The sequence below is a fragment of the Athene noctua genome, chromosome 14, assembly GCF_965140245.1.
Source record: "Athene noctua chromosome 14, bAthNoc1.hap1.1, whole genome shotgun sequence".
NCBI classification, from domain to species: Eukaryota; Metazoa; Chordata; class Aves; order Strigiformes; family Strigidae; genus Athene; species Athene noctua.
In genome coordinates this window covers 11,798,250-11,822,085 of record NC_134050.1, presented here as the reverse complement: position 1 = coordinate 11,822,085, position 23,836 = coordinate 11,798,250, and the positions used below count along the sequence as shown (strand labels likewise).

The 23,836-nt window shown below is 50.1% G+C and overlaps 1 protein-coding gene across 1 annotated transcript; it reads left to right on the top strand.

Moving 5' to 3' along the window:
* Positions 1 to 7,212: 7,212 nt before the first annotated feature.
* On the top strand, positions 7,213 to 9,607 carry LOC141966254 (prolactin-releasing peptide receptor-like). The gene is made up of 2 exons (XM_074918698.1): positions 7,213 to 7,290; positions 8,480 to 9,607. Exon 2 carries the CDS (start codon positions 8,507 to 8,509, stop codon positions 9,605 to 9,607), a length of 1,101 nt encoding a protein of 366 aa, XP_074774799.1. The 5' UTR covers positions 7,213 to 7,290; positions 8,480 to 8,506.
* Positions 9,608 to 23,836: the final 14,229 nt, after the last annotated feature.

Here is a 23,836-nt window from a genome sequence, read left to right as displayed (position 1 = left end):
GGAAGCACCCTGTTACGCACAGAGACCTGCTATCAAACACGGGAGATGATTTTTTTTAGGTGTGAGGAACTTGTAATGACAAAAGAAATGTCAGCCCTGCCCCAGTTTGTACCTCTCAAAGACAACACTTCACCCTTTTCTCTGTGTGAAACAGCATTTCTCTACACCTGTAAACTTCCCAGAGGGATGGATCGTGCTGGTATTGTAACACATCACCATCATCAGGCTGCCAGTAATTTGTTTTCAAGATGGCACAGAATAAAGTGAAATCTAAGACAATCTGAGTGCTGCTGCCTCAGAGCAATGCAAGGGCCACTGCTGTGGATTGTGCTGGCCAAAACAGCAGCCAGGCGACCAGAGTGCATCAGACAGTGAGGAAAGGCACGAGGAGGAAAAGGGGGCTGGGAAACAGGAGCCTCAAAGCACCTTTTGGTTGTAAGTAGCACCTAAACCAGTGAGTGACTAAGGAAAAAAAAAAATACTGGGGCAATGGCTGAGGTTGATTAGTGCCTCTGTGGAATCTAATCGGCTGTAAACACCTGTTAAACATCCCTCTCCAGCAAAAGGCAATGCACAAATGCAGCCCACAGCTAGGATTCACATACATCCCTGGGAAAACGAGGATGGGCAGCTGCCTCCTGCCTCTGGATGTCAGCTTCGTTTGTGCTTGACGTGTGCTGATAAACGCACTCGGTCTGATCCTCCCTGCGCTTTCCCAAGAGCTCCCACCCACAGAGGGGAAAAAAAGGTGGTTCACCGTGTACTTGAACTGACAAAATCAATCCAATTGAAGTGTGAGCTGGCAGCACCGTATAATGATGCTGAGAATATTCAGTCCTGCTTTCTAAGTGACAGGCACTCCAGGATCTCAGGTTGGGAAAAATTGCAACCTGCTGCGGGAGGACAGTCTGCGCCGTGATTGCCATTTTGCAGAACATGTGATGAACACCGACTGAGCACCCCGAGGAGAAGGACTCGGGGGCGTTGGTGGGTGTAAAGCTGCCTGTGAGCCAGCAATGTGAGCTGGCAGCCCAGAAAGCCACCCCTGTGCTGGGCTGCACCCAGAGTAGTGTGGGCAGCAGGGCGAGGGGGGGATTCTCCCCCTCTGCTCCGCTCTTGGGAGACCCCCCTGCAGTGCTGGGTCCAGCTCTGGGGGCACCAACAGCAGAAGGGCACGGACCTGCTCGAGCGGGGCCAGAGGAGGCCACGGAGATGCTCGGGGGGGCTGGAGGCCCCCCCTGTGAGGACAGGCTGAGAGAGTTGGGGGGGTTCAGCTGGAGAAGAGAAGGCTCCGGGGAGACCTTAGAGCGGCCTCCCAGGACTGAAAGGGGCTACAGGAAAGGGGGGAGGGACAGGACGAGGGGTAATGGGTTTAAACTGACAGAGGGGAGATTTAGATGAGATCTAAGGAAGAAATTCTTCCCTGTGAGGGTGGTGAGGCCCTGGCACAGGCTGCCCAGAGAAGCTGTGGCTGCCCCCTCCCTGGAAGGGTTCAAGGCCAGGTTGGACAGGGCTTTGGGCAACCTGGGCTAGTGGAAGGTGTCCCTGCCCAGGGCAGGGGGTGGCACTGGATGGGCTTTAAGGTCCCTTCCCATGCAAACCATCCTGTGATTTTCAGAAGTGGCTTCGGGTGGTCCTACTCTGGTTGCTCTCCGGAGATGTCTTGCAGGTGCTGGAACCTGTGGTTATTTTTAGAAGCCAACCTGGTGACCCACGCACAAAGAAAAGGGTAAAGTCACAGCAAACCCCGATTCCTGGTCATCATCAGTACAGGGCAGGATGGACACAGGGATGTCATAGCAGATGCCTCAAGCTCTGATGCTTCAAGTGGCATCGCCAGCTCCCAGGCCGGGCTCAGCAGGGCAGGTTACAGCTTTCAAATCCATCACTTGTCTCCATGCAGAGACACAAACCCCTGGGCCAGGGCAACATGCGCTTTGGGATGAGTAAAGGTTATTCTGGGAAAACCTTTTCTGACCCAAGCACGTGCAGATGGAAAAGCTCCAGCACTGCTGCCAGTTGCCCTGGCCGTGGATGAATTATCTGAGTCGGGATGGATGTGCTCTGTCCCAGCCCTGCAGCGGTTCGTTACTCTGCTGTCATGTCCAGACTCCATCTCTCATCTCAGATGATCTTCTAAGAGCCTTCTGCTTCCTGTATCAGATTGTTCTGCTGTTTAAAATTAACAGCAGCTCTCAACCAGACTGTGATATGGAGGCAAAGATGATTTTCTTCCTGCTGATTACTGGGTGGGGATGAGCACTCACCTCTGAAGTCAGCTCCCAGCCAGTTTAATAACAGCAACCCACATCCCTCGGGCTGAAACAAATCAACAGCCTTCTCTCACCAGAAGTCATAACTTTACAGAACTTTCCTAGGACACGTCTGACAATTTCAAATCCTCTTACCCCAAAAAATTCCAGTTGATGATGATTATTAATTTTCCCTTCTTTAATAAGCTACTAAGGTAAAGATGAAAAGATCTTGCAGGTAGAATCGGAGGCTTCCAAAGAAAATGGAGCTGATGGGCTGGCAGGCAGGTACCCCAGCCACGTTAAATAATGAGCAACCCTGTTACTACTCTCCCTTATTATGGGGCAAATGGCAATTAATACATCCAGCTTCAAGGTGATGGCTGCAGAGAAGGAAGGATTTGTTTTTCCTTCCAAATGAGAAAAAAAAAACCACGAAGAAGATAAAAATGACAAAGGCCCAGTCTTTTCATGAGAGGCAGTAACTGCTCCAAAGCAGTTCCTTGACAGTGTATTTCTGAATAGCCAAGAGCTTTAAAACTGCAGTGTTTGTCCTGACACTTCTAATAAAAACTTCATAACAGTATTTTAGCTGGAAGATGGTGTTTGTGGTTGGGGACAAGTGGCTGCTTGTTTTTTCAGGACAATCTTTGCAAACCCAGGGTGGATTTCTGGGTGCTTGTTGCCCTCCCAGTGCCTTTGTAATCCACTGCCCAAACCCACGAGAGATGCCATGTGGAATTCAGCTGTACAGGCTGCCCAGGGAGGCTTGGCTCCCCCTTCCACTTTCAAACATTTTCAGCTTTGTTTTTACTCTTTATCTGCTTTGGGATATCTCCAAGATCAACCCCTTCCCTGTCCAGCTGGGATTAGGATCTAGGTCCTACCCTCCCAGAAACCACAAACACAACCCCCCAGCCAACTCCTCCTGCCATTCCCAAGGCAAATCAAAGGCGTTTGAGTTTGGAGAGTCAGGAAAATTACACTGTGATCCTGAAATGATGTGCTAGGTTTGCTGCCAGGGCTGAACCTGCAGATGCAAACTACCCGTGGGACCCGGGCATGGCCGGAGCCAGTACCCAGAGAGCGCTGGGGGGAGAAGGTCCACACCCACCCAAGGAACAGCCGCTCAGCTCATTTTGGAGCCAAGGAAAGAAAAGCTTCTCCATAGCTTGATTGCTGTGGGCTCCATCCATGCTGAAAAACAAACCAGAGGGTGCAAGGTCTCTAATCGGTGGCGATCTGCCCCATCTCCCCATCAGCCCCTCGCTCAGGTCAGCAGGGTAATTATCCCCGGTGTTAATTTCAGCTCTCATTAGCACCAAGCTTGTCATAACACTCTTGCATAATGCAATGGAAACAAAGTAATTACTGTAGTTGCTGGACATTGAGATTATTGTTTGCCTCTCAAATCTCGTTAGGAGTTGTACGTTATTAACTTCATCTCGCCGCTAAAATCAGTATGAAGCAATGTTCGCTTCCTCTTTTTAATCACGCATTTCAACTGTGTTACAGTAATAAAAGCCCAATTAGAGCTAATTTCTCACAAGCCCCCGTTTCTGAAGTCTTTATCCGCATATCAATCGATCACGTAGCAATTCACTACCTTGAAATAAGCTGGAAATCATTTCCAAAAGGAAAAATGGGAGTGGAAGAAGCACTGAGGGGAGGGGAGGTTGCAAGGAAAGGTGGCCAGAGGGGTGGGAGAGAGGATGGGAGAGAAACCACAGCCGTGCACGCTCTGAGCGGCCACTGCAGAAGGAAGGACACAACCTGCAGACAGCAGTGGCTGCATGTTTCAGGAACAACCTCTCATGACTCCACACCCCATCTCCCCAACACATTTCAGCCCGTGGGCCCTTTGTGCGCCCTGTGCCGGAGCTGTCAGGAGCCCCGTGGGTTTCATGAACCGCATCCCCCATCACTGCCCCCATGGATGAGCCCGTGGCCCCCTTCACCAGCCACATGGCGGGAACGCAAATCCCCAGCTCAGGGACACGCACTGAAAGGTGGCAGGGAAGGGCCCTAAGCAACTTCAAGCAAAACAAGGAATTCCCTGAAATTTCCTTAATGCAACAATATGTGCCCTGTACACAGAAAATAAAGTTTTCCAACGCATCGCCCTCAGTCTTTGTGGGAAGAGAGCAGGGAAAAGGGCTGGTAGGCACCCACACCCACTCACGGTTACACTGCCTTCTCGCCATCCAGCTCCAGCCCCCTCGTTCAACTTGGCTGTCGCTGGCGTTTCTCTGCTCGTTTAACCACTGAGTTTGCTGGGTCTCAGCTGGGCACCCCGGTCAGCAACCCAGCACTTCTCCAACAAAGGCCTTAATGGCTCACAGTGTGACTCCAGCCACACTTATACTTTATCCCCCCACCTTATTTCAAGCTTTCAGCCCTACAGAAGAGCTGCTGGCCCAGCCACCCCCAGGGCCACATCCCCCCACCCCACTCCAGCAGCTCCAGCACTTGGTACTCACATTTCTGGGTAACCCCTTCTCATGCCTCTGCCCCATACATAGCACGGGATCGGCGTAATCCAGCAACAAAAGTACCTTTACTCTGCAACGCTAAGGAGGTGGAAACCCCTTCCCCACCAAAGGCAGCTCTTCCCCCTCCCAATTAGCACAATAAAGCTGGTTTGGGGTTTTTTCCCCACTAGATTTTTTTTCCCCCCCAAGTTCTATGAAGCACTTAAATCACTATTTCTAAGTTGAGCAAATTGCTTCCATTCCTCCAGCCTGCTGGGCTCTGCAGAGCAAAAAAAAACCTGTTAAACATGAATAATCCTTTACACAAAAGGCCTGGCGTGACCTTTTATATCTAATTGGGGAATTAGTTTCACCTCCTGAGGCACCTCTGGCTGCTTCAGGTGCAGCTGAAGCCTCAGCCGTGCTGCCCCAGCAGCTCCCCGCGCTTTTCAGTGCCGTGTTTTAGCAGAACAATAGCCCATGGGCAGTGCCGGAGCTGCCTGACCTTAAACCTGGTTTAAAGACCTGCTCCTATGGTCCTGACTGCATGTAAAATCTCTGATAAAAAGGTGAAAGCTCGTTAAAATAACTCCAACCAACCCCTGAAGCTCTGCCCATACAGCTAACCTGGGGTGACCTGGGTATAGCACATCACTCAGGCATATGCTGAATTTAAGAGGAATAGTTTTAGTGACTTCAGCCATATGAGTCATGCATGCCCTATATCCAAAAATACTGGGTTTGTTTGGGTTTTTTTTTCAAGAAACTCCTCTGATTATGGCTGGATGACATCCTGAGCCCATACATCCAGCTCTCTTCAGAACTGAGACTTGCAACCCAAAAGGAGTGAACGTGGGTGGAAATCAATAAAAGAAATACCTGCCATTTTAAACCCTAACAGCTCCGTTCTAAGAGCAAACAGCATAGGGAGAGATTGGTTTTATTTGGTTTGAAATACATTAACATTATTTGTAAACAGAGGAGAGAACAGTCAAGAAATAAAAATCTAATCCTGATTCTAGTGTGTCCCTAAATGCTCAACAAGTGTTGCAGAAGCTTTTTCAAGTGTCTGTGCAAGGAGCGTTTAGTGCTGAAGCTCCTTTTCCCAAGCTCTTAAAAATGTCAATATTGACATGCCCTTGAAGAGAAATGCCTGCTGATTGAAAAGGTCACATGTTTCTGGTGTGCCCCCATACCGATCTGGCAAGAACGGAGGTTTGAGTGCATCTGCGATAAAAGGTGACCTGAGGTATCGGGGAAAAAAGGGAAAAAAAGCTGGTGGTTTGGTTGTTTGGCTACTGTTTGCATTTGGGCCAATTCTGCTGAATTTCCCAGCAGTGGAAAGTGGGGCTGGGGGGTTGGCCAGCCGTAGGGAGCACCCAGTGCCTTCTGGGTTGGTGGTCCCGGCGCTGCTCCTGGCGGGCTGGGATCCTGCCCTGGATCAGGTTTTCTCTCTTATCCACCAGGACATAAAACGCAAAATGGCATTTTTATACCCTGGCCTGTGGCTGCAGGCAGGAGGCAATTCCCTGCCGCCCCTCGCTGTTGCTGCCCCCCGTGTCCAGCCCGTGCTGGCTCATCGGTTCTGGACAGGCTGGTGCTGGGGTGCACGGGGGGGTTCAGCTCTGTGGGCACGTGCTGCGCCCCACGCCTGTGCCCCGCACCATGGCTGGTGGGTGGCCCCCGATGGTCCCCCACGGTTGGGTGCCCATCAACCATGGCTGGACCACCCTCACCCCACCCTGCCCTTGCCCCATGGCTGGGCCATGAGCACCCCGTGGGTGGGTGCCCATCACCCTACAACTGGGACACCCGGGCCCCACGGCTGCCTTCACCCCATGCTGCCTGCAACCCACAGCTGCCTTCACCCCACGCCACCCTCACCCCACAGCTGCCTTCACCCCACGCCACCCTCACCCCACGCCACCCTCACCCCACGGCTGCCCTCACCCCATGCTGCCCTTAGCCCACGGCTCCCTTCACCCCATGGCTGCCTGCACCCCACAGCTCACTTCACCCCATGGCTCCCTTCACCTCACACTCCTTTCACCCCACGCTGCCCTCACCCCACATTCCCTTCACCCTCCGGACCGGGACCCCCGACGGGGCGCCCGCTGCCGGCTCCCACGATCTCCGCGCGGTCCCTGCGCCCTCCCCTTCCCCCGAGGGGGGGTCCCGGACCCGCCCCGCCTCACGCAGCCCCGGGGGGCTCCGGGGGGGGGGGGATTGGGGGGGGGATGCGGCTCCACCCGCGAAGCGGCGAGGGGGATGTGCGCGTCCCCGCGAGTACCTGGAACACCCGGCGCCGCGGGTGGGCACGTCCCGCTGCTCCTCGGCTTAAACGCTCCGGCACCGGGACCAAAAACCCCCAACCAACCAACAACATAAAACCCAACAAACCTCCCCAAAACGAAGCCGAAACGCGAGCCAGAGCGAATGTCAGCCAGCCCCGCGGCGGCCGGGGGGCTCCTGGCGAACAGCGGCCGGTGAAGGAAACGCTCCTCGGCGGCTCCGCCGGAATTTTGGGGAGCCCGGAGCCCCCCGCCGCCCCCGGGCCCCCCCGGCAGGTGAGTGCACTCCGGCCCCGGGGGGGCTCCGGGAAAGTCCCCGGCTTGGGCTCGGTCCCGGCTGGACACAGACCCCCTCGGGCTGCGGAGGGGGCTCCGCGATGGAGGGGGGCTCTGGGAGCGGGGCTGAATATTTTTTCTTTAAATAACGATCGTATTTAGGGGCTCCTCGGCTGTTGGAGCTGGGGTTTGTGTTCCCGGGCGGGGCGCGGGGCCCGGAGCGGCGTTACCCCCGGCGTTTGCGCTGCCTGTCCGGCCGGGCGGTGGGAAACCGTCCTAGGTCCCAGCTCATTACGGGGGTGCTTAATTAATGCTGGTTTGACTCTTCAGTATGGGGAAGGAGACTGGGCAGGTCCTGGCCAGGGGGATGAAATGGTAAATTCGACAGCGTGAGGTCCCAGAGGAGGGTCCTGGTGGGTAATTCTTCATTTCCTTCCACTTTCCTACACAACTGTGTGCCTACATTTCCTTACACCATTGCGGTTCAGCGTTGAAAGGGCAGCACACCTTCAGAAATGGGCTAGAATGGCTTTGGCGTCATCCCCCGTGGGCTGCTCTCAGTAGTTTTGTGGCCGTGCTCAGGTCCCGTCGCGGTGAGGAGCGATGGCGGGAGAAGCCCGAGCGCCACGGGCAGCAGAGAAATAACCAGTGGGGTAAAATAACCCCCCGGGCCGGGGGAATGGTGGGGCAGGGTGGGCTGGGGGTAAGGTGCGGTGGTGGAGAGGCTGGAGGCAGCCGCAGGCCTGGCACTTCGGGCTGGAGCTGCCAGAGGAAAGGGGAAAGCAAAAAGTGCAGGAGCACCTTTTCTTTCTGCTTTATGTCAGCGCAGCTCCCACCTTACTCTCCAGGAGGCATCCCGAGCTGCTTTCCCTGTCCCTGGCAGCTGCCTGAGATCTGGTTAACCCTTTCGTAGCCAGGTTGCCTGCTCTCTCCGTGCCGATGCTCTGCTGTGTCTGCCACGGGACACACTCGCTCTTGAGAAGTCGGGGCATCTTTTAAGTCGGCTGGTGCATCACACGGGGCTGTGCAAGAGCACCTAGACCCTGGGGACGGGTTCTTCTGCCCAGAAGTACAGCCAGAGCACGTTTCTTTCCCCATTTTTTTCCCCTTTTCTTTTTCCCTTCCCCCCCCCCCTCCTTTTTTCCCCCTTTTTTCAGGGCTGACGGTCTCATCCCTGTTTGACTTCAAGGCGTGGAGAAGCAGCAGCGGCCGTGGGATGGACAGCATGGCACACACGCCGCTGCCTAACAACTCCTGGCAGAACAGCTCGGCCCCTCTCTTCACCGGCCTGGACCTCCTCCTGGAGCTAAAGCCCCTCTTCATCCCGCTCTACGCCACGCTGGTGGCAGTGGCATGCACGGGGAACCTCTTCCTCATCCTCCTCATCGCACTCACCAAGAAGCTGCACTGCACCACCAATTTCCTGATCGGGAACCTGGCGGCAGCTGATTTCATCATGTGCCTTGCCTGTGTCCCCCTCACTGTCTCCTACGCCTTTGAGGAGCAGGGCTGGCTCTTCGGGATGTTCATGTGCTACTTTGTCACCTTGATGCAGGCTGCCACTGTCTTCGTCTCGGTGCTGTCGCTCACTGCCATCGCCATCGACCGGTACGTGGTGGTGGCGTACCCCATTCGCAGGAGGATAAGCTGCCGGGCCTGTGTCTGCCTCGTGGCCTGCATTTGGTTACTCTCCATCACAGCCTCTGTCCCCACAGCGCTGCACACCCACTACTTGGATCTCAACGCCATCGGCCACAACATGATCATCTGCGAAGAGTTTTGGAAGCACGAAGAGAGAGAGCGGCTGCTGTACTCGTGCCTGATGCTCCTCTTGTCCTACGTGCTCCCACTTTTGGCGGTGTCGGTCTCCTTCTGTGCCATCACCTACCGCTTGCGGAGGAGGAACATCCCGGGCGCTGCCTATCCCTGCCAAGACAAATGGGCCAAAACGAAGCAGAAGACCTTCCGGGTGCTGACCGTCTCGGTGGTGTGCTTCGCTGTCTGCTGGCTGCCCCTCCAGGTGGTGAACTTCATCAGAGACATCGATGAGGAGTTCATCATCCTGGACAAGAGGTACGTCAATGTCATCCAGGTCTCATGTCACCTGATTGCCATGAGCTCTGCCTGCTACAACCCCTTCATCTATGCCTCCCTCCACGACAAGTTCTGGTTCCACCTCAGCAGCTACTTCTACCGCAAGAAGAAGAGCTCCAATGGTCTGTCCTGCAAGGCTTCTCGGTTCAATACCTGCTCCACCCTGGCAGATACTCCCACCAGGGTCTCGGACAAGATAGCTTTGCAAATGAGATTGTCTTGACTGAAGGACCTCAAGGGATCACTTTTGCTTTTGGACCTGCTGTGCACTTTGCTTTAGACCGGGCGTGGGAGCTAGTTGCTGGTCGTGGTCGTATGTTGCTGTTCCCAGAAGCGGTCTCGTGCCTGGCAAGGAGAGCGAGCACAAGGGAACAAACTGATGGGCTCTGCATCCTCGAGAAGCAGCTCTTCTGAGCAGCTCCAGGATGTTTTGTTCTTTGGGCAAAACAAACCAGTGCAACAACAACCACTGCAGCCAGGCAGAGGCAGAGTCATTCAGAGCAGGACGTAGCTGGAGGTGTTTCCACCTGACCCAATCCCACAGACAGCTGGAAAGACGCATCAGTGAAGCGACAGTTGCTCGGCTCGTTGAAGCAGAGCACAGGATGAGTATCCGGATTAGTGACCAGACACACAACAAGCCTGAGGTAGTTCTCCATAAGCCTCAGTTTTCAGAAACGCCTCTGCAGCGGCATGGCTGCAGTCTGCCTCCGTTTCTGTGCCTGTTCTGTGCACTGAGGAGCAACACCTGAGCCACGACCCTGCCAGCACCGGGGCGGGAAGCTGGGGCTGCCTGAGGCCAGCAAGTTTTCCATTGAGCTTTTACAGACCTTATCTCAGATCACGACTGGGGACAGGGTATATACCCTACATCTCGCAGCACAGCCGGGCATGGGGCATGTACCCTGTATCTTGACTCATGGCTGGGTATAGCAGGTGTCTGGCGCTGTATTTGGAGCACAAAGACTTCTTCCCGTGGTTTATTTAGGAGGGGGGGCAGCTTCTAAGCAAGATAAACACACATCAGGTGCATTTAAAAAACTCTTTGGACAGCGTACATCTTCATTTTGTAGGATAAAGATTGTTCCTAAGCAACAGATAGCACTTTCTGCCTCTGGCACCACACTGGCTCTCACAGTAGCAGTAAATTGCTGTGCACACTTTTTCTTTTAAATTACAGTTCGTTGTTGAAAGGACAATACACATTCAGAAATGTGCATTCTTCAGTCAGAGACCGTGTGGGGGTACATGGCCACCAAACGTGGATGGCTTGCTTTGAGTGGGGATAACTTTCCTAACCTGCTCGACTTTCTAAAGAAGCCACTCATGGGAGCAGACTGGAGGGTCCCAATTTCTCCGACCACAGCCAGACCAGGCAGACACAGGGGGGCACATCAGTGGCATTATCACTGTCCTTCATAGCAGAGTAGGACTCTGGGGCACCCAGAAAGATCTTGACTGATGCGTTTTCTGAGGAGGGTGTCACAGTCTCTGCTCCCAGGGTAGTTTAAGATTGTATATGTCCATGTTCAGGCGCTTTGGGTGGAGGTGGGAATCCTGGCAGCGGGCTGCTCTAACCCAGAAACTGCTGGGTAGAGGGTGGGTTTGCCTGTCAGACGCTGCTTGGTGTCCCCAGCAGCCTGGTGCACCCATAGCCCATCAGCCATGCAAGTGGCACACCGAGAACGCACCATCTCCTCACACCCAGATGCCCAACCCGGTTTTAACCTCTTGATTTCCCAGGAGGAGGCCTTGGGGACACCCTGAGCTGTGTGTGCTTCTGGCTGTTTTCCCATGGCCACGCAGAGTCAGAGGCAGGGTTGCTTGTCCTGGAGCAGCAAAGCAAACCAGAAGGTACATGGCTTGTCCTTCCCTCTAATAAAGGCTCAGAAATCTCGGGCTGTGTGTTTGTATTGATTCAAATTCAACAAAAATCAGCTATCCTTGACCGCAGCTTAATTACCTCCCAGGAAGAGAAACAACTCAGGCATGTTTGTCACCATCGCTGGCGGCGGCAGATACTTGAGGGTCAGTCTGAGATTGGGGCTGGGGAAATGGGGCTGGCTGAGGTTTTAGGAGAGCTCTGCAATGGAATGGCTCCAGCTGGAGGGAGAAAGTTGGACATGCTTTTTTTCCTAACGAGGTCATGACTCAAGACGTGCTTTCATTCACATTGATTTCTCGCTCCAGTGCTACAAACACCCCGTATCTGTCTATCTGAAACTGCAGTTTCTTTGCCAAGTGCAACTGCTGCCTATGAATCAATAGCAAAAGTAAAGCCCAAATATAGGAGAATTTTTTTCTAGTTTATTTTAAACATTGCTTGTTCCAGTTATATTCTGCAGCCAGCATCAAACAGCACAAATAGGAATGCAAACGTGCCTTTTCATCTTCTGTTTTGTGACTCCTGTTTTAAACAGAAATGTGGAGCTCCTTGTATCTATATTCTTCTGTCATGTGGCTTATTTTATTTTGCCATGTGGCTTGAAAGCTTTCTGCCACACAAGGAAAAATCAGGCCCAAAGCCTACAATGAAACACCACACAAATCCTTAAAAATGTGGAAAGGTGAATAAATATTTTTAAAAAAAAACAAAACCAAAAACAGTTCTGCTGCAGAAGGGAGCTAAAGCGGCCAGGGGTCTATCGATCCAACCTGTTGTAGATATCCACACTAGTGTCTTAGATGGCTTGCATGTGGTTTGGGTTTGAAATATCCAAAGGGTCCAAGGGGGGGCACTGATGGGGTGGTCAGAGGGGGGTTCCCAGTGCGAGCGGGGGCTCCACGAGGACTTGGGTGCCCTGGGAAGTTCCCTTGGGTAGAGGACCAGGGTGTCTTTTCCCTTCCCTTTCCACAGTTCAGCTTTTCCTGCCTCTTTCCCTTCCAAGGGCAGGGTTGGAGCACTCCTGATCACCTCCCGGTGCCCAGGGACTTCCCCTCCCTCCCAGACAAGCCCCGACCTGCAACAGAGGGAAACCAGCAGCCACGTATCACACACAGCTCATTCTCTTCAGCTGAGGCTCAGCTTAACATAAAAAAATAGAGACTTGTCCTCAGTAGGAACAATTTTCTGTGAGAGGTGAATGTCCCCAGGGGAGAGGGAAGGGTGGCGCAGGGCTCTCCTTTCCCTGCCAAAGCTCAGTCAGAGCTTTGCAGAGGTGCCTGGAGGAGGCTTTCCTTGTGCTGAACGCCACACAGAAATCCCCAAATCCCCATTTCACTTATCCTGCAAGTGAAACTAAACCTTCTGGCGACCTTTCCACCTCATTAAGTGCTGTGGGAATGGTGGGGGAGGATCTTCTCCCCCATGCCCAGCTTGGGCTTGTGGCACACTCTGCCTGCCGCCCCCTTCTCCCGATGCCAAGATCTTGCTAGCAAAGCCTGGGCATGCCTGTGGTAGGGGATTTTTATTTTTCTGCTTTCAAGATGAGCAAATGAAGAATCCGGGAACAGGTCTTGGGGTCCTTCTGGGGCTGTGGGACGTGCACCCCAAAGCTGTAACAGATCCTCCAAGTCAAAGTCACCTTGGGCTGACTGAGGTTGGAGCATCCATCGCCAGATGGACGCTTCCCGGCTCTTGCTGTTGTTTCAAGGCAGAAGGAAACTTTTCTGGACTCTATATGGATGCTTTCACCCCGTGGGATGAAAGGGGTCTGGAGAAAATCATCAGTGCACAGGGTTAAACACCGCTCGGGGCTTTATGAGCCAGACTCTCCTCTGGCTTAATCTCACAGCAAACAAGAGCCAGACCAAAATCTTTTTGACCTTTGGCTAAAGATGCAGAGAAGGCAACCAAAGAGTCTGAGCATTTGCAATGTAAAGTCTTAAATAAGAAATTCACCCCAGCGTCAGCCCTTATTTAACTATTACTCTTTAACAGTTATCCAGCTGCAAAGGAACAGAGATGCAGCTGGGACAGGCTGGGGCTGCTGCTGTCCCCAATGGGTTCAATTTTTTTTTTTCTTGAATGTAAAACAAAAGAAACACAGGAAGAGACAAGAGCAGCACCAACAGAAGATGCAGATTCTGGTTGTGGAGAGCAAAGACCTGTAAAATCCCAGGAGGAAGGGGGATGTCATACGAAGTGGGGTTTGTGGGAGCAGGGAGCTGGGAATGGTGCTTTTATAGCCATTTGTGGGTCTGTGGACCCAACTCGGTCTGTTCAAGGTCTCACTTAAGATCTGGAGATTAAGGAAGCCATCGTGGCCTGTGGGATCATGGGTGGCTGCTGCCGTGCAAAGTTCATCCCTGTGTCCATGGTGTCCCCCAAAGGGGTGACAGCCTGTCCTCACACGGTCTTGTCCCCCAAGAGCATGATGGATTCAACCACTGTGAGAAAGAATCAGGGCACAAAACCTGGGCAATCGTGTTTTTTCACCCTGTAACAGGCTTATGTGATAGCCATGGCCATGCTGGCAAATCCTGAGAGTAATGAATGGCCAATTTTTTTCTCTTTTTTGGAAATCATACAAAGTTTGCCATTCTATGCACTGTTCATCTTCAGGGAATGAGGACGTGGCCAGAGATGCAAACACATTTCTTCCCAAAGGCTGCTGAGAAATGCAGGCCAATTCCTTGCAATTTTCTTACAGGAAAATAACATTTCAATGTTTGTTCAAGATCAGACAAATAAAATGAAAAGAAGAGGTCCCTCTTCGTCAGGTTCTTTTCTTTTTCTTATTCATTTCACCAAGTGATAAAAATCCCTGTAGCTTCAAAGTCAAATCAAGCCTCTTCTAAATTCAAGGTTGTACGAGAGACATTTACTGAAGGGGCAGTTTGCAGCATCTGTTTTATAAAAATTTTATAGCTATGAACAGATGGCAGGTACAGGTTTGCATATCCAAGTCTAGAAAGTGGAAGGAATAGGGGCAGGATCCTGGCCCTTCCCTCAAGTAGGGTTTGTCCACACTACCTACTATTTTCTCCCACTTAGTGTTAATTGAGCTAAAAGGATGGTGTTTTTACTGCTTCCCTTGGGCTATTAGTCCTCCTTCTAACCGAGGGCACCAGAGGAAATCGCAGGCTGTTATCCAGTGCCAATTCTCTCTCTTCATTTCCTCCCCTCACAAGCTCTAATACTTCACTCTTAATTAAAACCCCTTAAATTGCCCTAAATAGCTCTTCTTGTCCTTTTATTTTCCTACTGGGGCTCAGAGGCACTAATGCGATGAGGTGCGTGGCTTTGAAAGAGGAGACCCACCACCCCTTCGCTCCCATAATCTGAAACAATTTACATGTTTCATTTAAAAAAAAAAAAAAAATCTCAATCCTTGAGAACTGATCTACAAAGAGTACGAGGTTTCCTCTTCATGTTTCCAGACTAGACTAGAATTTGCAGTTATTGAGCACAAGAACAAATGCCCACCCCCAGGTTCCCCATTGAGATGTTTTGCTCATCTCTCCAAATTATATGCAGGAAATGGGAAAATACTGTTTTGCCAGGGCGAGCTAAAACCCAAGTGTCTTCTGAGAATAAATTCAGAACTACTCCAGAAATCCAGTAGCCGCAGTCTCTAATTCAAAGAGACTGGATATATAAAGAAGAACATAATTTGTTTCCTTAATGAAAGTAAATTAGATAAATGGGTGATAAAAATATGTTTGAAGGTGGATTCTGCTGAGCTCTTCTCAAGAAGATACTGTTAGCTTTTGCTACCAGAAGCTGGTGGGTATAAAAGGGATAATATTGTTGAGCCATCCTCTGTTATTAAGACTTTTGCCCAATATTCTGCCTAAGCACGTTTCCTCCTTGCAAACTCTCTTGTTGGTTGAAATATGGTTGATAACCCGGGGCTCTTGCCAGCTTGGTACTGCTCTTGGTCTCGGCAACAACCCACAAATAGCCTGTTGTCAGGAGCTGAAGAGGAACTATATTAGCCAAAAGTTAGATAGCTGAAGGGGTTTTTTAATTAGCATGAGAGTCTTGAACACAGGATATGACCTTTGTAAGCAGCTCTCCCTCCAGTTCGCATCCTGCTTAAATGTCTTATCAGCTGATCTGGTAAAACTGATAAAGACCTTCATGTTGGGGGCCTTTGCACATCGCAAATGCCCAATCAATTCTTGCTTCCATGTGTCTCAGCTACAGTTGATTTCTATTATAGATGGGTATTTAAAGATCTCATGATCCTCTTTTCTAATGAGATTTGGTGCCCTGTAGCTCTCCCATCTGCTTGAACATGGCCCAGGAGCATTCAATATCCTCAGTTTTGAGTTGTTGTTGACTTTGAACTGGTAATACTGCATTTAGGTGTATTGCCATCTACTTTTTGCTCACATGATTCTCCTTAAATTTATTATAATTAGTGATTTCAATAGTTCAGGTACGTGACTTTAGCCTGCCTGTTTGGAGCTAGTCTGGTTTTGTCCTCCATGCCAACCCTCCAACCTTCACCTCACCTCTGGTGACTTGGTGGCTTCTTCCTTGCCCTCAGGTATCCAGGACGCTGATGCTTCTCAGACTGAGTTGTCTGAGGGCAACTCCAAGGACCACCCTCCCAAATCACAACCCCTTTTCTCCAGCATCAGCTTTGGGTAGGGATGTCTTAGAGCCTGGCATGGAAGAGCCACCACATGTCCTCCCCAAATCAACTCATTTCTCACTTTGCTCTGCCTTGGGCTCTTAGGAAAACTTGCTTAGGTAGAAGGGTATTGCTGACAGGGTTCTTATCACAGGCCTCCGAAAGGGAAAACATTAGAGACAAACCTACAGGGAATTTAACAACAGCAGGGGCCTAGGCTGTTTAGCCTTAGCTTGTTTAGATGTCTATGGCTCTAAGAGGAAGATAACATTATTTATTATGGTGCCGTTCTTTAGAAAGCACTTAAGAGATTACAATTTGAAGGAGTTTACGTACATGCAAGGTATTATTACCATTATTTGATTACCATTCAGGTTTCTCCCACAGCTGCAAATGATGAAATCCTTTGTCCTGCCTTTCAGAATAAATCGAGATGCAGCATTAGCTGTAAATGTACATGAAGGATCACTGATTTTTTTCATGTATACTGAATACCCTCTTGGAAATTTCCTTCTTTGTCTTCTAATCAGGCACAGCAAACAAAATTAACCTGGTAATTTTCCACTGGTTTTAGCCCCCACCTTGCTATGTTTGTTCTGTCTTGATGTCATCAGTGATGAATGCGATTGTGGCTGACAAAACAGACAATAAAAGGGAACCTCATCTGCTGAACCAGGATCATTGGACACATTTTGTTCATGGAGGAACTTGGCTGGAAAATTCTTAGGAAACATTAATTTATTTTATTTTATTATTGTTTCCTGGTTTATTAAGAATAATATTATGACTCTAGCCAAGGATCCCTTAATTTCTGATTTCCTGGACAGGTCTTGCAAAATAGCTTTCACATTTCTCTGTAAGCACAGATTTCATGGGCCGTACAACAAATTGTGCCCTTCTCTTCTTTCTCAGGTCTTGAGTCAAGCTGAAGAGGTAAGTCTGCAACAGATACATGAGTAAATTAGGCTTATTTTCAATTCTCCTGTCTAAAAACACAGTTACTACAGCTCAGGCCTCTAGTAATGATTTTTTCTTGGCAGAAAGGCGGCTCTTCTCCCCAGTCACCTTTCCACGGGGTCTCTTCTCTATTCACAAACTTAACTATTTTGAAATAAAAAAGGATAGCTAAAAAGAGCAGCAGCAGAAGGGAAATACATATATACCTCTACTGAGGGCTCCTGGCCACAGCCAGAGGTAATAAATAACACAGGAATTAAGAAATATGGGAGCACAGGGGGCAGCTGTGCAGGTATTTGGACATTTTGAAGTTAAAATGTCTTCCCCCACTTTCCCAATAAGTTTGGTTCAAAACCAGTGGTCGCCCAAGCACAGTAGCAGATGGATATGCTGATCCCTCTCCCTCCTGCCTAAGCTTTCTCCTCTGATGTCTGTTTGCTTAGCTGTTGTCTTATAATAAGGGCTCTTCCTAGCCATGAGCTCCAGTTTGACTTTCTTATTAACCACAAGCGATGAGCGCTGCAGAATAAATATCTCTTGTGCCCTCCTCCGTGCTGCTGGAGGAGAGGCAAAGGCTTCTCGCCTGGCTGAGCCCCTGAGGAGCTCTGGGGCAGGCAGCCAGGCTTCCCCAGCTATGCGCCAGGCAGCAGATTTAAACACTTCTTTAATGTCACTCCCTTGAGTGATGCTCTTCCTGGTGGAAGTGCTATTTTCCTTGGCCTGTTGCTGACTGTGTCCAAAGACAGAGAGTAGGGCTGCGGTGCTCCCCTGGATGCCAGAAAAGCAAAGTGATGGGTCAGCTGAAGAAGGGGGTGCATGTTTTTGAGTGATGGAGTTGCCCTAGCAGGGCCCCTGGGTGGCTGGTGCTGGTGAAGAGCTGCCCACGAGACAAACACAATTCCCCCTTCTCCCCCATCTCTTCAGCTCGGGCTGAAGCTCAAGCCCCAGTTGACCCCAGAAGTAAATGCTGTACTTTTCCCACTAATTCTGAAGTACTCAGAGCTCAGCAGAAGTCAATGGAAAAGTCAGAGGGCCAAAATTGCTTGGGGACAAGGTTCAGCTTGAATGAGAAGCAGTTAGTGACAGGGAGGAGATGGGAGGGCTAATGAGGTGCCCCATTGCTTTTGCTTGTCTTAGACCAGTTTCAGAGAAATAAAAATAAACCTGTCCTTGCTCCATTAGTTATTACAAAGATGGAAATTGCTGCAAGACAGTCACGCAGTAGAAGTGAAAAGCTTCCACAAGAGCCCCATCACAGACACGAGCTGACCCCGGTTTGTCCTGGCACAAATCATCAACTCAGGTGAGTGTGGAGCTGTCAGGCTCCCAGAGGTTTGCTCACTCCCAGAGCTCCCAGGAATAGCTGAGATGAGCAACTTCTGCAGAAATAAGGAGCAGTGGCTTCTTTCTAAAGATGAATCACCTTCTGTGCATGCTGGATAGTCAAGGATGCATGTGGTTGACCTTAATTAGCAGTGGTCTGGTCCTAGCAACTTGTTGGTGTTCCCCAACACAGTCAGCAGGTTCAGCTACAGCCCCTCCTCCTGCTTTTTTGGAAAGTCTCAGGCTGCTTTGGCAGGAATGATTCTGGCATAGTGTCCCCTTCAGGATAGTAGCAGGGCCATGGAGAGCCTTGAGGAGCCCACAGGTGGGAGAGGTCCAGGAAAGGGTCCATCATGGTGATGACAACTTCACATTGGGGCTCCACCGGACGAGAAGGGCTGTTCCCTCATCGTTTAGGCTTGAATGTGTCATTTTGCTCTGCTAGAAATGAATCTCTGTGGCCTTGCATGTCTTAACCCTGGCCTAGAGAGGTCACAGCCTCAGGTCCCACCTTTGCTCCACCAGTGATGCCAGCCAGGGCGCTCGCTCCTTGGCCACTGGTGCTTGCTTCTTGGAGTCATTTCTCCCCCTCTAATACAGGTGAAGAGGGAAGAATCATATATAAACAATAACACTTTGCTTCTCTTTACAGTCCCCAGTTTCTAAGGGTTGTCAGGGTCCTAAGCAGGTGATAAAAGGGTTGATGTTTCCAGGAGATCACCCCTAAAGAAGCCAGTTGGCCCCGTTTCTGCTTAGCTGGCATCATCAGCCAAACTGGCGCTGAATCATCTCATGCTGTCAAGCTCCTCTTCCAGCAATTTTCTCCCTGCCAGACCCTGTGGGGCTTGGCAGACCGGAGTGCTCCCACTCCTACAGAAATAAGAAGTAATTTACTCCAGGGAAAAATGAGTCATTATTTTTGGTGGAGGATGCTGGCTGGGTCAGGCTGCATGCAGAGCGCCTCACCCACCACTGCCAGCTCCAGCTGCTTCCAATTGCTCAGCAACACACACTTCTGCCTGCAGAAAGCTGCTGGGCAAGCTGCTGAGCTCACTGCCAGCCCCAAAACACACAGGGTTGGGTTGGTGTCTCCCACCCACCTGGCTTAGCCTCTGGTTTGTCCCCTCAGGGCACGAGCTCTCGGTTAATTGAATTATAAAGCCTTTGAGATGCTGTTGTGCAGAATAGGGATGCAGAGGGATGAAGGTGCTCAACAGGAACTAGATTGGCGACTGCCCCCATCATCTGTAGCTGCCCTGGTGCTCCTTGGAGTCACAGCTTTTCTTTTGGGAACAAGCAGTGTGAGTATTCTTAAAATGTCTGTTAAATATCAGAGCTGTCACAGTGCAATCCAGCTCCTCACTCCCTAGGTCACCGCAGGATGACAAGAAACAAGTTGCAGACCGAGCAACGCACTTAGCAAATCAATGCTAACACATCTTCATTCCCTATTTCAAAGCTCATTTTCCCCCATCAATATTATCAGTGTCATCTTTTCAGCACCAAGCCAGTATCTTGCACTGACAGGGTGAGCTGTGGAAGGGCCAGCACTAAAATCCTGATAAACTAAACCATAATAGCATCTCCCACTGGTATCCTGGAGTCCAGCAAATTTTCAGAAACACCTGGGATTTCAGACAGAGCTAAAGGCTGGGGAGGGAAGGAGACTCAGGAAAACCCGAGGTAGGCAACACATTCCGTACAAGCATGTGGAATAATTCAGGGATGACCAACTGCCATCACATACAAACCTCAACATGCAGCTACTTCTGCTTTTCTAATCCAGAGGGACCTCCAAGAGCTGCTCAGAAACCAGGTGCACCAAATCCAGGGCAGTTCATAACCGATTCATCCCATCTCTGTCAAGAACAAGCAAGGAACTGGATTTATTCATTTTACATTGTACAGTTATTGCCTTCTGTGTTTCCATGTGGTTTGTACTGTTCAACAGACAAAAAGGCTTCACGCTGAAACTACATGGAGTAAGTGTTTTATCCCTTGCTGGGTTAATAATGTGCTAATGGCTCAGCTGCAGAGAAGAGAGACCTGCTGGGGCTCGGCCAAAGGGATCTTAGGCTTCCAAGAGTTCAGGAAGAGAGAGTCAAACCGCCTCCAGAATAAGTTAAATATAGATACACCTAAGAGAGGGGAAATTTAACTAAATCACTGCTCAGCTCCAAAAAAACAGGAGGTTTGCAAAAAGACTGGCTCCAGGACAGCCAAAAGGTGATGGTGCATCTCTCTGTAGTGGAAAGACCATCCCACATGGCCTTGGGGGTGAAGATAAGAATTTAAAATATTCCAGTGGGTTTATAAGATGCCTATTTCTGGGCAACAAGAGCTGTGTGTCTCCCTAGGTGCTCCAGGTACTCTTGGGGATGGATGGAGGGGATGGGGATGGGTGGTGACTTACGGTGCTTAGGTGCAGGCTGGTGGGAGAGGTGGTGTCACTGGAAGCATGAGCTTTGGCCAAGGGGTTGCTGCAGGAAGTGGTTAGAGAGCAGTTGCCTTAGTGAGGAATCAGAAAGACAAACTTCAAATATTTGTACTTCAGAGAAGCTGTTATTACCTCATTTATTCTCCTGCAGAGACACAGCTGCTTGGCTGGAGCTGGGAGAAGTAATGCACAGGGCTCTGCAGCATGAGCCCACTGAAGGAAGAGTTAGGCCAAAGCATCCACCAGAGAAAAGGGGAAAAAAGTGGTTTTTTTACCTTCTGGTTTGCCTCAGTTCATAGATCTGAAGCCAATCTGACACAGAGAAGGAATTTCCTGTTTCTTATCCAGGCAACCTCAAGGTAGGAATTTATGGGATTTATTTTTTTTTTCCCCCAGACCATATGGAATTTGGACAAATAATGAGGCAGAACAGCAGGGAAATGTTTTCACTTTAACGACACCACCTCTTGCCCTCTTTTGTCCAGGGGACCTAAAGTAAAACATTGGCAAGTCTATTTTCGGCAAAAGGTAACAACCCTGAAAGCACAGGCTGCAGCAACAGTGCACGGTTTTGTGGCCAAGAAGCAAGAACGATGCTCCACTCATTAAGCACCTCTATTTTCATTATTGCCAAGAGTTCTGCATTGTGCTCTGAGGACTGGGCAAAACAAGCAGTTATTATGGGCTCCTGATGTCAGTATTTATTAAGGCAGCTGAGTCTCCCTCACTGGGGGGTTTGCAGCAGCCTCGGAGGAGCGTTGGCTGGGGCTGGCGGCGGGAGGTTGCTGTGGGTTGTAGAAGTGCTCGGGCAGCCCCAGACGGGTGATGTGGTTGCACCAGTCCTGGTGCCATCGCAGGGGGTTTTAGCATCATAAGGATATTCACCACTTGCTGCTCCCAGCTCGCTGGGTGGCTGATCCCTGATCCATCTTCACCCCTGCTGGGTTTTTCTGGGGGGTCCTAGTCTGAGCCTCTCTTACCTGTCGCTGTTTTCAAACCCATCTTTATCAAGTAGCAGATCCTTTTTGAGGGTGTTCCTCTAATATTACTCAGACTAGATTAGGAGGTTTAACTGCTACAAAGACATTTTTTAAGTATGAAAGATGTCTAGTGGCACAGAGATACTCCCTCTTTAAAAAAGAGGCTCTACAAACTCTGGCAACGCTTACCTTAGTGAAGCTCTATTGCAAGAAGCATTTCCCAGAGAAAAAAAAAAAATAGTTTTCGTAAGCCATATATGCAGATACAGCACATCAAAGCCACCCAAAGCAGTTTGGCTTTCCTGAGTAGATGAATCCTTAAGATTTATCTCAGCTCCCTGAAATTACTACACTAAAAGCATGAAGACTGCTCTAACCGTGCCCTGAAACGCTGACCTGCTGGTAGGATATTACCCCAAAACGTTCAGTGACAGCTTCTCATCACAATGCTGGCACTTCCACAGAAATGGAGTTACAGCAAAGACGTCTTCTGGAGCACTCACATAGTGCAAAGCGCTCTTGGCATCCTCCGGAGCGCCTTGGCGTCCATCTCCTGAAAGCACGGGGGTTTCTCCTAACAAACCGCTGCCCGGGGAAGGGGAGCCTGTTCTCCAGAGACAGCTCAGCCGTTGCAGTTAAATGGGTATCTTGCCACCAACCATTAAGGTTGTTTATGCAGTGCCTGGGGTCAGCTTCCCACCATCTCATGGAGCAGTCCTCGTTTCTGCTTCATGAAACATTAAAAGCTGCACTCAAGCAAACTGTAACTTCAGAAGCAATAAAAAGAAAATCTCCCCTGAAGAAGAGCTGGCTCAAAGCAAAGCCTTTTCCCCAGCCTCATTAAAACTGCAATTGCTCTTCTTGCTACTGCTGCAAGACCCTTTGCTCACCTCCACATCCCTCCCGGCCCCATCTTCTTCCCCCACCTCTCGTGAAGGACATGATAGAACCAGTGGTGGCTGACCCCACACCAGAGGTATTCTTTTTTTTTTAAAAAAAGAAAATTGGGTTAAAGAGCTGACAAAGATGAACTATTGCTTTTTCTGACGGCAGCAAGTTGGATGGCAGGAGGAGAAAGCTGACACTACACGGGTACTTGCCATACCAACATTAGAAATGCAGCTTGTCAAAAACGTGCTCAACATCTCTTACACCTTAAGGAGAATGAAAACCGTGACATGCAAAAGGTAACACAGAGTGACCTTCTTACAACGAGTCATTTTCCGCACCAACTTCCCTTTCCTCAGTATTTCACCCGGTGAATTTAGGGCTTAAGAAGCACCTAAACACCTACCCAGCATCGCAGCATCCAAATACTCACCTTGGGTTTATAACCTACGAAATAATATATAGAATAGCCTATTCTTATTCCTTGAACTTCTGCTGCTGCCTTGCAAAATGGACTTCCTCCAGCCCCTGCTCCTCCTCACTCCTGCTGCCTCTGCCAGTGCTTAAAAGCCTGATTTCTAAAGAGCTAGGATAATTATTTTGCTTAACTCAAACAAATAATTTTGTTTAAGCCTATGATAATAAACCCTCTGAGGGCTGAAACCAAAACACTGCTGGTAACTCGGTAGGTGGCAATTTCCAGCGGGCACGTGGGCTGTACCCGGTATCATGCCGCTGGTTTTATTGCTCTGCTCAGACCAGCTGGATCCCACTTTCCCTCCACAACACAGAAAGGGCCGTGGGGAAGTGCCCAGGATCTCGCTGGATCGGGCAAACTGAACATCTCCACACGGGTGTTACCTCTCCATGAACTGCTGGAGCCCTTAGCAGTGGTGAATTATTGAAAGCGCTGCAGCTGATTTATGAATGTACCCGTTTCCATTTCATTATGAATTCCCCCAGTATCTCCTCCTCCTCAGCTCGCTGCAAGATGATTTTGAGCTCACATTTTAATTTCTTTAAGCATAGTAAGTTCTTGCTGCAGCTAATTAATGAAGTTTTCTTAAACCCCAGTTTACTTTTCATTCATTAGTTTACCCTTCATTCAGCTCCTGTAGCAGATGACAAGAAGCTCCTTAATTATGCTCCACGGTCACCACGTCCTCTCTCAGAGAAAAATCTGGTGTTTGCCATATTGAATTCTACATTGTTCCCCAAGCTGGAGATAAAAGATGGGGTGCCTTGTGCCAGTCCCCCAAAACGTACAGCCACATCACCCAAAGCACTCCTGGCCTGGTACCACTGCCCAGGGCTCTCCCACCAGCCATGGATGGGGCAGGGCT

Excerpts from the sequence above, each read along its gene's own strand:
- LOC141966254 (XM_074918698.1), top strand. The coding sequence starts at position 8,507 with ATGGACAGCATGGCACACACGCCGCTGCCTAACAACTCCTGGCAGAAC.